This window comes from Erpetoichthys calabaricus, chromosome 7 (assembly GCF_900747795.2).
Source record: "Erpetoichthys calabaricus chromosome 7, fErpCal1.3, whole genome shotgun sequence".
Classification (NCBI taxonomy): Eukaryota; Metazoa; Chordata; class Cladistia; order Polypteriformes; family Polypteridae; genus Erpetoichthys; species Erpetoichthys calabaricus.
In genome coordinates, this window is record NC_041400.2 from 193,119,458 (window position 1) to 193,132,519 (window position 13,062).

General features: G+C 41.9%; 1 protein-coding gene across 3 annotated transcripts in view; it reads right to left on the reverse strand.

Moving 5' to 3' along the window:
• Positions 1–13,062, reverse strand: part of coro2aa (coronin 2Aa) — a 174,176-nt gene that overhangs the window by 59,340 nt on the left and 101,774 nt on the right. For all 3 annotated transcript variants that reach the window (XM_028805871.2, XM_051929914.1, XM_028805872.2), the window contains exon 2: positions 5,533–5,733. In XM_028805871.2, coding sequence (XP_028661704.1) covers positions 5,533–5,733 — 201 coding nt within the window. The remainder of the gene's footprint in view (positions 1–5,532; positions 5,734–13,062) is intronic.

Sequence of the window (13,062 nt, forward strand, 5' to 3'; positions counted from 1 at the left end):
TTGCGATAACTTGCAATGAGTCTTTTACAGCGCTCTGGAGGAATTTTGGCCCACTCATCTTTGCAAAATTGTTGTAATTCAGCTTTATTTGAGGGTTTTCTAGCATGAACCGCCTTTTTAAGGTCATGCCATAGCATCTCAATTGGATTCAGGTCAGGACTTTGACTAGGCCACTTCAAAGTCTTCATTTTGTTTTTCTTCAGCCATTCAGAGGTGGATTTGCTGGTGTGTTTTGGGTCATTGTCCTGTTGCAGCACCCAAGATCGCTTCAGCTTGAGTTGACGAACAGATGGCCGGACATTCTCCTTCAGGATTTTTTGGTAGACAGTAGAATTCATGGTTCCATCTGTCACAGCAAGCCTTCCAGGTCCTGAAGCAGCAAAACAACCCCAGACCATCACACTACCACCACCATATTTTACTGTTGGTATGATGTTCTTTTTCTGAAATGCTGTGTTCCTTTTACGCCAGATGTAACGGGACATTTGCCTTCCAAAAAGTTCAACTTTTGACTCATCAGTCCACAAGGTATTTTCCCAAAAGTCTTGGCAATCATTGAGATGTTTCTTAGCAAAATTGAGACGAGCCCTAATGTTCTTTTTGCTTAACAGTGGTTTGCGTCTTGGAAATCTGCCATGCAGGCCGTTTTTGCCCAGTCTCTTTCTTATGGTGGAGTCGTGAACACTGACCTTAATTGAGGCAAGTGAGGCCTGCAGTTCTTTAGACGTTGTCCTGGGGTCTTTTGTGACCTCTCAGATGAGTCGTCTCTGTGCTCTTGGGGTAATTTTGGTCGGCCGGCCACTCCTGGGAAGGTTCACCACTGTTCCATGTTTTTGCCATTTGTGGATGATGGCTCTCACTGTGGTTCGCTGGAGTCCCAAAGCTTTAGAAATGGCTTTATAACCTTTACCAGACTGATAGATCTCAATTACTTCTGTTCTCATTTGTTCCTGAATTTCTTTGGATCTTGGCATGATGTCTAGCTTTTGAGGTGCTTTTGGTCTACTTCTCTGTGTCAGGCAGCTCCTATTTAAGTGATTTCTTGATTGAAACAGGTGTGGCAGTAATCAGGCCTGGGGGTGGCTACGGAAATTGAACTCAGGTGTGATACACCACAGTTAGGTTCTTTTTTAACAAGGGGGCAATTACTTTTTCACACAGGGCCATGTAGGTTTGGATTTTTTTTCTCCCTAAATAATAAACACCATCATTTAAAAACTGCATTTTGTGTTTACTTGTGTTATATTTGACTAATGGTTAAATGTGTTTGATGATCAGAAACATTTTGTGTGACAAACATGCAAAAGAATAAGAAATCAGGAAGGGGGCAAATAGTTTTTCACACCACTGTATCTGTGGGAGGATTAAAGCAAACAGGAATGACCTGAACACAATGTGGAGCGCCACATCTGCATACTTCTTAGGAGTGAGATTTCAGTTTTTAATTTTATTTGTGCAGAACTTTCGGAAAACTTCTTTTTACTTTGGGTGAGTGAATGCAGATTGATGGGCAGAAATGGCCAATTTCTCCATTTAAAATTTAAATCTACAACACAAGCAGTATGTCTGGTGAAGATCAGGCTCTGCTCATCACCATATAGATGGTTTAAGGCAGATAAAACATGGTGGTGGTAGCACTGGGCTATTAGTTTGCAGGGACAGGGAAGCTGGTTGGAACTGAGGGAAGGATGAATGAAGCCAAACACAGAGAGAGGTCCTTGAAAAAACATGAAGATCCACAGTGTGAGGTGGCGGTTCACCTTGACAATGCATGACAATGACCCAAAGTATCCACACAAGACCACACTGGAGTGACTTTTAGGCACGTCTCCGAATGTTCTTGAGTCCACACTTGAACCCCATACAACATCCATGAAGGAACTCGAAGATGGCATTTTACAGATGCCTCCCATCTAAAGCAATGACACTGCCAGGAAAAATGACAGAAACTGCCCAAATCCAGGTGTGCAGAGCTTGTGGAGACTTACTGGGAAGACTCGAGGCTGGTAATTGCTGCCAAAGAGGCTTCTCAATTAAGGGTCTAAAGCAGGGGTCTCCAACCTTTTTTCCCCTGAGAGCTACTTTTATAAAATGAAAATGGCCGAGAGCTCCTCATGTTTTCTAATGTTTATTCTCATAGCTTATTTCAACCCAAACAAACTGAATAAGCTTGTATTGCCTGAACATTTACAAAATGTTGGTGTCCACAACTCACATTTTGCATTCAAACATCACAAAAAAATATTGAGTTCACCTGCAAGTGCATTTTGTACGTCTGTATGCATTTTCTAGTGTATCTCACACTATTGAAGTAAAACATGAATGCTGTCAAAACAAAACAATGCAAATCCAAATCCACAGATCTGACTTATTCCTTTGTCATTGTTACGTGTCACTGTGTCACTTTATTCACAGGTCCAGTCGCATGTGTGATGTGTTTTTTAGTTAGTGAGATGACTGGCACTGAGGTGTCTGGTGGAGTGGAGCCACTGAGGTTCACTCTGATGGAGTCATTTAAATGTTCGTCTGTCAGTCTTGTTCTAAACGTTGACTTCATGACATTCATGTCAGACTCACAGAGGTATGGAGACCCAAACAAAGCAGACATTTTCAGAGCTGTTCTGCTCTGGCTCTGCTAAGCTCCAGAAGTGCTAAGAATGCTGTTTAGACTTTGACTGCACATTATTTTGAAGGTTTACTAATATATAATAAATAAAATCCAACGTCTCTCTATCTGTATGTCTGTCCAGTTTTCACGAGAGAACTACTTAACAGATTTAGATAGTGTTTTCTTCTATAATGTTCTTGAACATTCCGGTTGATTTTGCGACATCTCTCATTTCGCTATGTATCACAGTTCGCTTGTGGTTCAGATTTATTAGAAATCTGAGAGAAATGCAGCGGGCCGAGGGAAGGGGCCTTCCTCACTCACTCGCCAGCTTCAGAGCATGTTCCTTAACTCCGCTTAGCTAGCAAACGAGAGAACAATTGAATTAAACTTTGTCTGATATTTAAACTAAAGTGTTACTTAGGTCTCGATGAGTTTGAGTCCGGATATTCTCTTAAGTGTCTGCCATATTGAAAAGATAAGATTGCAATTCAGATTGTGGATTGTGATTTTGTGTTAAAAGGATCGTGATATGATTTTTTGGAAAGATCGCCCGCCCCTAATTTGACTAATCAAGTTTTCAAATTTATGTAGGATTTGGTGAGCTACTTGGAAAGGGGTCTTGAGTTACCAGTAGCTCGAGAGTGATGCGTTGGAGACCCCAGGTCTAAATACTTCTTGAAATAAGAGAGTTCAGTTTTTTGTTTTTTTTAAATTTTACTTTACTTGCGGAGAATCCAAAGAATCCACAATCAATCCTCGGGACACAGGTAGACAGTAGACAATCCAGACCCCAACAACAAATATAATCCAGGACACAAAACTAATTACGGCTTAATCGACAGAAGGCAGTCTGACAGGTAAACGGAACACAAAATATAACAATACAATACAATACAATACAATACAGTTTATTATTGTATAGCCCAAAATCACACAAGAAGTGCCGCAATGGGCTTTAACAGGCCCTGCATCTTGACAGCCCCCACCAGCCTCAACTCTCAAAGAAGATGAGGAAAAACTCCCAAAAAAACCTAGTAGGGAAAAAATGGAAGAAACCTTGGGAAAGGCAGTTCAAAGAGAGACCCCTTTCCAGGTAGGTTGGGCATGCAGTGGGTGTCAAAAGAAGGGGGGTCAATACAATACAATACAATACATAGAACAGAACAAATCAATTAACAAATGTTATCAATCAATAACAACAAAAAACACTTTTCTCCCTTGGCCACCTGCCCTCCTTTTAAATTCCTTTGACCACCTTTGACCCCAACAGCCCCTGCAGGGACTGCTGGGAGATGCAGTTCTCAGTAATAGTAGCACTGCTACAAAATGACAGTATATCTACAACATAAAGTATGCAGAAGGTGACGGGATCTGAGGACTTTTCTGGATCCACTGTAATATTGCTGTTTTAATGTGCAGGACTGGTTGTTGTTCGTCAGAAAGCATTTGATAAGGTGCCTCGTGAGAGGTTGGGCATCAAACTAAAAGAAGGGGCAGTTTCAGGGTGTTGTGTGTAGCTGGGTGGAAAAATGGCTCAGACACAGAAAACAGAGGGTGATGGCGCAAGGACCCTTATCTGAACTGGCTGATGTTACAAGTGGTGTCCAGTAGGGGTCAATGCTGAGGCCGGTGCTATTTTTAATATGACTTGGATAGGAATATAAGAAACAAGTGACAGTGGCAGTGATAGCGCTGCTGCCTCGCAGTAAGGAGACCTGGGTTCACTTCCCGGGTCCTCCCTGCGTGGAGTTTGCATGTTCTCCCACAGTCCAAAGACTTGCAGGTTAGGTGCATTGGCGATCCTAAATTGTCACTAGTGTGTGTGCCCTGTGGTGGGCTGGCGCCCTGCCCGGGATTTGTTCCTGCCTTGCGCCCTGTGCTGGCTGGGATTGGCTCCAGCAGACCCCCATGACCCTGTAGTTAGGATATAGCGGGTTGGACATCGACTGACTGACTGACTGTATGCTTTGCACATATGGAGCTCAAGTGACTTCTGTGCATGGCTGCCTTCCACTCCTTTTCTGAGATGTTGAGTGAGAGATCCTTTTCCCATTGCACTCTGGGATCTCTGAAAGGAAGGGAGTGTAAAATGTTAAAGGGCGGCACGGTGGTGCAGTGGTATCGCTGCTGCCTCGCAGTAAGGAGACCCAGGTTCACTTCCCGGGTCCTCCCTGCGTGGAGTTTGCATGTTCTCCCCGTGTCTGCGTGGGTTTCCTCCCACAGTCCAAAGACATGCAGGTTAGGTGCATTGGCGGTCCTAAATTGTCCCTACTGTGTGCTTGGTGTGTGTGTGTGTGTGTGTGTGTGTGTGTGCCCTGCCCAGGATCTGTTCCTGCCTTGTGCCCTTTGCTGGCTGACTATAAGAAACAAGCTGGTTAAGTTTGCAGATGATACCAAGATAGGTGGATTGGTAGATCATCTCAAATCTGTTGAATCATCACAGAGGGACAGGCTTGGGCAGATTGTGGCAGATGAAACTGAATGTAAGTAAATGTTAAGTACAGTATTACAAGTTGAAGGTAAATACAGTGCATCCGGAAAGTATTCACAGCGCATCACTTTTTCCACATTTTGTTATGTTACAGTCTTATTCCAAAATGGATTAAATTCATTTTTTTCCTCAGAATTCTACACACAACACCCCATAATGACAGTGCAGTTTTGGTCTCCAGGAAAGATTAAAAAGATTAAAAGAGCTGAGACTTTTCAAAGATCAGGAGGAGACATGATTGAAGTGTTTAAAATTATAAAGGGAGTTAGTCCAGTGGATCGAGACGCTGGCTTTAAAATGAGTTCCTCAACAGGGACACAGTTGGAAACTTTTTAAGGAGTAACTTTTGCACCAACATTAGGAAGTTTTCTCTTCACACAGAGAACCACAGACACAGCCAACACAAAAGTAAAAGCGTCTTCCTTCTTACCTGACTAATGGGAATGACAAGGAAGGCCCCGCCTCCCGCGCACTCGGTGATGACGGCGATGAAGCAGGGGTTTACGGCACAGAAGTGATTGTCGTGGACGCTCTTGGTGATGGGCACCCCGTCGTAGCAGTTCTCCTTGTTGGCAGGTTTGCCATAGACGTGGCGAAACTTGGAACTGCGATACTGAGGGTGCCATGACATCTGAAAGAGAAGAGAAAAAAGGGGAGGGGGGGGTTAGAGCAGGTCATCGTCAAAGCTGCTGTCACATTGAAGATCAGAACTTGAGTGGCCACATGATGTGACCCGTGTAAAGCTCCATGCGAAAGTGCACTCAGGCAGCTCATAAAATAAAGACACCGTCACTCGACTCACTGCTCGCCCACCTTCCAAGAGGCTTTCATTTCAGTGATACAAGAGTATGAAGAGAGGAATTTATAGTACAGAGCAAGTCGTAAACCACAAACATGTAAACCAAAAAGTCTCCGATAAGAGAGGAGGAAGGAACCTGCTTGTGAAATGTGAGCTGTGAGGCTCAGGAAGGGACAGGCAGACGGGCAGAATTGAGAGAATGAATGATGCCAGATACTCTGCGGAGTGTACCAGTGCATGCTCTCCAACTTGACCTTTCCTGAACCTGTTACAAGGACTACCATCTGAAGCAGCGCTCCATTATTCAGATATTTACGGCAGAGTGGGTAGACAGATTATGATAGACTTCAGACATATGACAGTTTACAGGAGTCTGAGAGCATGAGGGGAAAGAGGTCTCTCTCTTTCTGATTCTCAACTTGTGCCTGCAGAAGAATCCATTGATGCCATCCATATTACTAACCGAGAATGCTAAACCGGATGATGGACGCAGGCACATCCGGCAATGGGCCGTAGCTGCAAAAAGACGTACTGTGCAGGCGCAAAAAGAGTCCGCGAGAGTCGGCTGAGGAGCCGAGAAAGGCGGACAAAAGAGGGCGAGAGAGGCGGACAAGACCACAGAAAAAAGGAGTGAGCACAGGAAAAATGGAGAAATGAGGCATTGCACACGAAACTGGACCCAAAAAAAAAAAAAAGAGGCTCGCGCACAACAGCAGGGCACCCCCCCCCCCTACAGGCACCGGACGGGACAAACACCAAGAGGGGGATTCAACAAGCCCATGGAACACAAAAAAAAGAACACAAAACCACCCCACAGACCCTACAAGCAAGGGACGGGACACACCCAAAGAGGGGGATTCAACAAGACACAGGAACACAAAAAGAAAGAAGACGCTCGCGCAACAACAATCCTCAAAAACACACACACACACACACACACACACACACACACACACACACACACACACACACACACACACACACACACATCCATAAGAAGTGACACCCAAAGCCACATATTCTAAAGTGAACATCGACACCTTCACACTAGACAGCATAGGTGTTAGCATTGGTGGATCTCCTTACAATAAAGCACTATTAACCGTTCAACTGCAGAAAAGGAAACATATTAACAGTGACTGCGATCCTCCTTATTACTTATCCATATTTCGCATGTTATCCATATTTCTAAAAGAAAAAAATGTCTCGACTCCAAAAACGCAAAGCTCAACTAAAGCTTCTAACTAACGATGTACCTAAAAGTAAAAACTTTATGAACTGCATTAGATCCTACAATAGTTCATTTGCTTTTGCATATACCGGAGTAAATATCAGGCCACCAAAAGGCAATGGCCCCTACTGCTTTCGCATATGTGCACAAATACTGCATCGCATTGGAACAGTGCACCCTGAAACAAATCAACAACGCAAATATGCACAAATCTACATCCTAGATCCACATGACGCAATCTATCAATCAAAGTGCTGCATCGCAACAGGCACGGATTCAAAACGAAACATCTCCCGTCTCCCGTTAACGGAAGAGTAGGAAACAACGGGCTTCTCACACAGCACAGGCAAATCGATTACAGCTCCAAAACAACACGTCCCAAATACTACACATGCAACAACGCGCCTCTCAAACGGCACAAGCAAAACATACACCAGGAAAATTCATTCGGATTAATGAATGTCATTTGCAATCATTGTCATTCAGTTCACTTCCCTGAAGAAACAACTGGCAATACAAGTAATACATTTACACGTTGTTGTCAAAAGGGTCAAATTAGACTGCCTTCTTTACATTCATATCCTGAATATCTACAGAAGCTTATAACTGACGATGTACCTGAAAGTGAAATCTTTATCAACTACATTAGATCCTACAAATCGGAATCCACTATGAACATTAACGGTGGCACTGCACGTGACATCCGTCTTGCAAAACTGTTAATTATTGATGAATGTTCAATGGCATGAAGTCACTTACTCAACACCATTCATAAACTTCTACAAACGTTTATGAATAATAATATTCGATTTGGAGGAAAGGTACTTTTATGAGGAGGAGATTTTAGACAGTGATTAGCTATTCTTCCAGATGCCATGCACTCAGCTATTGTTCAGTGCACCTTAAAATATGCAGACAATTGGCATTGCTTTCAAAAGATACAGTTAGTAAAAAAGATACGATGTCCAGAACCACATCATAACAATTGCTTATTACAACTGAGAGATGGTACACTCACCAATACAGATGGACTTCAGCCGCATATTATTACAATTCCTCAAGCCTTTATCTGCGACGACTTAGTTACAAAGAGATTTGGAACAGCAATCTCATTAGACCAAATGCCCCTTTTAACACAACGCACTATATTATGTCCAAAAAATATTAATGTGGAAAACATAAATACCCAAGTCATTCCATTACTTCCTGGAGAGACACAACTCTTTCTAAGCTCTGACAAACTTGACTCTGATCACAACAATAACCATCTTAAATGACCTTACAAGTTCTGAGCTGGAATTACCTTTTACACTTAAACGGCGTGTACAAAGAAATTTTCAAATAAACCTTTACACTGTGCCACACACTTTATTGTTTGCTTTCTATTTGCATCATCTACACCGTCACACTATTCTATATCTCATTCATACATCACGCTCTTTGTCATTCCCAACACCAGGGGTTGGCGAGCGAAGCGAGCAGGGGGCGGAGCCCCCTAGTTTATGTATATTTGAATCATTCATATATAATGTATGCATCTATTTATCATTGACATAATTGATAATTAGGAGTGTGAAGCCCAAGTTGATAGCAATGGGTCAAGTGTAACTTCAATGTATTAAAATAGACTCATAAAAACAGTGTTAATGTTTGTGGTGTACCCTCTGTTGGAATGATAAATGCAATACATTGTATTACTGCAGATGTTTTTGATGTGCCATCTTTTGGAATGACAGAGACATAGCAACAAGACAGATTCACAGACAGTCACACAGTCAATCCCTTTGTTAAGGTGGATGCATTTCATTTCTTATTTCAAAAAATGGTGCATCATATACATTTGTTTTAATAAAATGCCTTGTATTTGTCATTCCAACAGATGGTGCAGTACAAATATTAATGTTGCTTTTACAAATACCATTCCAAAAGGCATTTTAATCACATGGTATACTGCAAACATAGTCTGCGCTGATTTTTTAGGTTTCAGCTCATCTTAGATGGGTACCATGGATAATGATAATTTAAGCTTACAGCACAAACTCATATGTACAAGCAGACCTTGGCTCATATTAGCACATTAAAGCTGCCTAGTGACCAGTCCGTATGATAACTGAAGTCCACCTTAATAAAAGGATGAGAGTGTATGTGTCTGTCTTTGTGTCTGTCCAGTTGCAATGTCTCTTCCATTCCAAAAGATGGTGCATCACAAACATTTTCAAGAAGAAAATATGTTGCGTTTGTCATTCCAACAGATGGTACATTACAAACTTTAACCCTGCTCTGGTACCATGAAAAAAGTTACAAATGTATTTATATTACTAGAATAAAAACACTGTTTATTACAATATTTTGTTTGTACTCAAGTATCGACAAACAGAGGTGTATTTGTCTTAGGAACTTTTAAATAGCCTATGTAGAAGCAGATACAGAAAATGTATTACAACATCCAAATAACATTGCACGACACTTCATGTGTGAGTTTCTGATTATTTTACATCACTGTAGGCCTAACTTTTACTGCTGGTATTGTGTTGCACTGTGCATGTCACAGAACCTTGAAATAAGAGAAAAATACCTATATTACATGGAAGGTACTATGGGGTATTTTTGACCCCAAATGCAAATAAACATAAGTAAAAAATAAAGAGAAAGACACGAAAACTAGCGGACATGTGTCATATGGTTAGGAAGGCCTTATGAAAAAATATGTGAAAGGCGAGGTCACTAATTGTAATAGTTTAAAAAAAAGACTCAAACAGAAGTGGGGGGGGGGGGGTCACAGAGACCCCATGGTACCACAGCTTTTACAAATTCCATACCAAAATGGCATACAACAGAGTCATATGCATTGCATTTGTCATTCCAACAGATGGTACATCCCAAACACTACCATTTCTTTTGTGGATTCCATACCGAATGGTGTATAACAAAGACATATATTTTCCATTTGTCATTCCAACAGATGGTACATCACAAACATTACCATTTCTTTTACGAATTCCATACCGAATGGCGTATAACAAAGACATATGCGTTGCATTTGTCATTCCAACAGATGGTACATCACAAACACTACCATTTCTTTTACGAATTCCATACCGAATGGTGTATAACAAAGACATATGCGTTGCATTTGTCATTCCAACAGATGGTAAATCACAAACACTACCATTTCTTTTACGAATTCCATACCAAATGGCGTATAACAAAGACATATGCATTGCATTTGTCATTCCAACAGATGGTACATCACAAACACTACCATTTCTTTTACGAATTCCATACCAAATGGTGTATAACAGAGACATATGCGCTACATTTGTCATTCCTACAGATGGTACATCACAAACACTGCCGTGTCTTTTATGAATCCCATATCAAATGGCATATAACAGAAACACATACTTTGCATTTGTCATTCCAACAGATGGTACATCACAAACACTACCATTTCTTTTATTAATTCCATACAGAATGGTATATAACAGAGACATATGCATTGCATTTGTCATTCCAACAGATGGTACATAATGAACATTAATATCCATCCATCCATCCATCCATCCATTTTCCAACCCGCTGAATCTGAACACAGGGTCACGGGGGTCTGCTGGAGCCAATCCCAGCCAACACATGGCACAAGGCAGGAACCAATCCCGGGCAGGGTGCCAACCCACCTCAGGACACACACAAACACCAAGCACACACTAGGGCCACTTTAGAATCGCCAATCCACCTAACCTGCATGTCTTTGGATTTGCTTTTACAAATCCAATTCCAAATGGCAAATAACAGAGACACATGCATTGCATAATGCTGAAGTCTGAATCGATTACTTAGATTTCAGCCCATCTTAGATGAGAAGCATATCTAGTAAATAGAATGCTAAGGTCTGTTCATCTTTCACACAATTTCTCTTCTCTTACTGGAACCAGAGCCTCAATCTCGATCTTTATCAGAAGCTTATGACCTGATGTGTTTTGGTAATTTAAAAAATATGAGGTAGCACCAACCTCAGCAAATTGAGCTGGGTTCATGTGTTTCTTATGGCAGACTGAGAAGATGAAAATGGAAAAGAGAAAAAAACAAAGAAGTGACCTCTGCTGAGCTGGAAGCAAATTGCAGATGTCAATTAAATGATAGGAAGAAGAAGAATGACGGCTCTGGCATCCATTCAGCATTGAGCTCATACAGCGCTGGTACTTGCATTCGATGACCCGAGGCATACAGCTAAGATAAAAGTCTCTGAGTGTCCTTGAGTGGCCCAGCCAAAGCCCGGACTGAAACACCATAGAATGTGTGTCAGGAAACCTGAAGATGGCAGTTACATTCCAGAATCTTCTCAACCAATCTAATGGAGCTTGAGAGAATCTGCCAAGAAGAACGAGAAGCACTGCAAAGCTTGTAGACACTTCCCAAGAGCACTGTCCGCTGCTTCTACAAAGTATTGAATTAAGGGTCTGAATACTTCTAGGAAAGAGAGATTTCAGTTTCTGGTTTTTAATAAATTTTCATACCTTTATGAAAACATGTTTCATTTTGTCTTTATGGGTTATTGAGTGAAAATTGATGAGGGAAGATCGCCAATGTATACATTTCAAATTAGTGAGCAGAAAGTGGAGGGAGTCTCCGCTGTATGAGCAGTTCACCTTTTAAAGAGCACTGTGGCCATTTAGTTGGCTGTCTGCGGAGTCGGGTTACAGCTGCATCACTTCATAGATGCACACGGACAGCTTTGCTCATGGAAATCGGATACGGTCGGAGAAAAAAAAAATCCATTGTCAGCCCAGCCACGTGTGACCTTTGATTTCATCATTAGACAATGGCCACATTTACACACCTGCGCACACACACAGACACACACACACCTGGGAGGGTTTGCAGACACCACACCTTAAACAGTATGACTTATTGTCCAGGGGAAATTGGGAAATAACAGAAATCTGACTCCAGTACTAAAAAGAAAGTTTACCTAGGAGCTGAAAAAAAAAATAAATCTGAAGGAAACGCTGGCAATTCCAACTACAAGCCCAGCAGGATTTGAAAAACAAGCAAACCGCCGAACGCCGACGGGACTTTTAGAAATGGACTACACAATAGAACTCGAGACTTTCAGACTTTCTGCAAAATGCAGTTTTGTTGTTTAATTTTTTTTTTCTGCATGTCTACACAAATTTTCCTCTTGACTGTTGTAGATTACATAGCTGGGGCTCATAAAGCTACTATGCCTTAAAGCGTTGACACCCGCATGTACATTGGGGACAGAAAAAGGGCCCTAGTGACTGCAATTCTACCGCCGCTCCAGGGATAGGCGCTGTGTCCTAATGCCTTGCTCTCTACCGCCCTCTACAGACCGGTTGATTGACAGCTAGAACACCTCTGACATCACTGCCGGTGTTCGTCTACCTGGACACGCCTCTTCCTGTCAGGTGGCTCCGCCATCTTGGGACAGTTCTGGCTTACCAGGATGACTCCGCATTATTTATTTATTTTGTGTGGAGTTCAGTTATACGGGGTGGCCAAGCTGGGCCCCCAACTCTTTATTGTTGACTTATCTTTCTTTTATACCGCATATTCAGACTCCTTCGCTTTTTACACATTTTGTTCTGTTGCCGCCTTGTGCTAAAATCATTTCAATCGATTCTTTCCCTCATCAAACAACACTCAATACCCTGGAATGACAAAGAGAGAACTGGATTTTTTAGGAATTTAAAAAATGTATTAAAAAAATAAACTGAATGTTTCCAAAGCTATCGATCACCATCGAGATGTTTCTACACCTTCTTTGGTGTCCACCTGTGATCAATTCAATTGACAGGACCTGATTAGGAAAGCCACACTTCCAGGCTAGAGAAGGTCCAAAGGTGTCCAGGCTAGAGAAGGTCCAAAGGTAGGAAGAAACTAAGCCATCAGATCAAAGGCATGGCGTG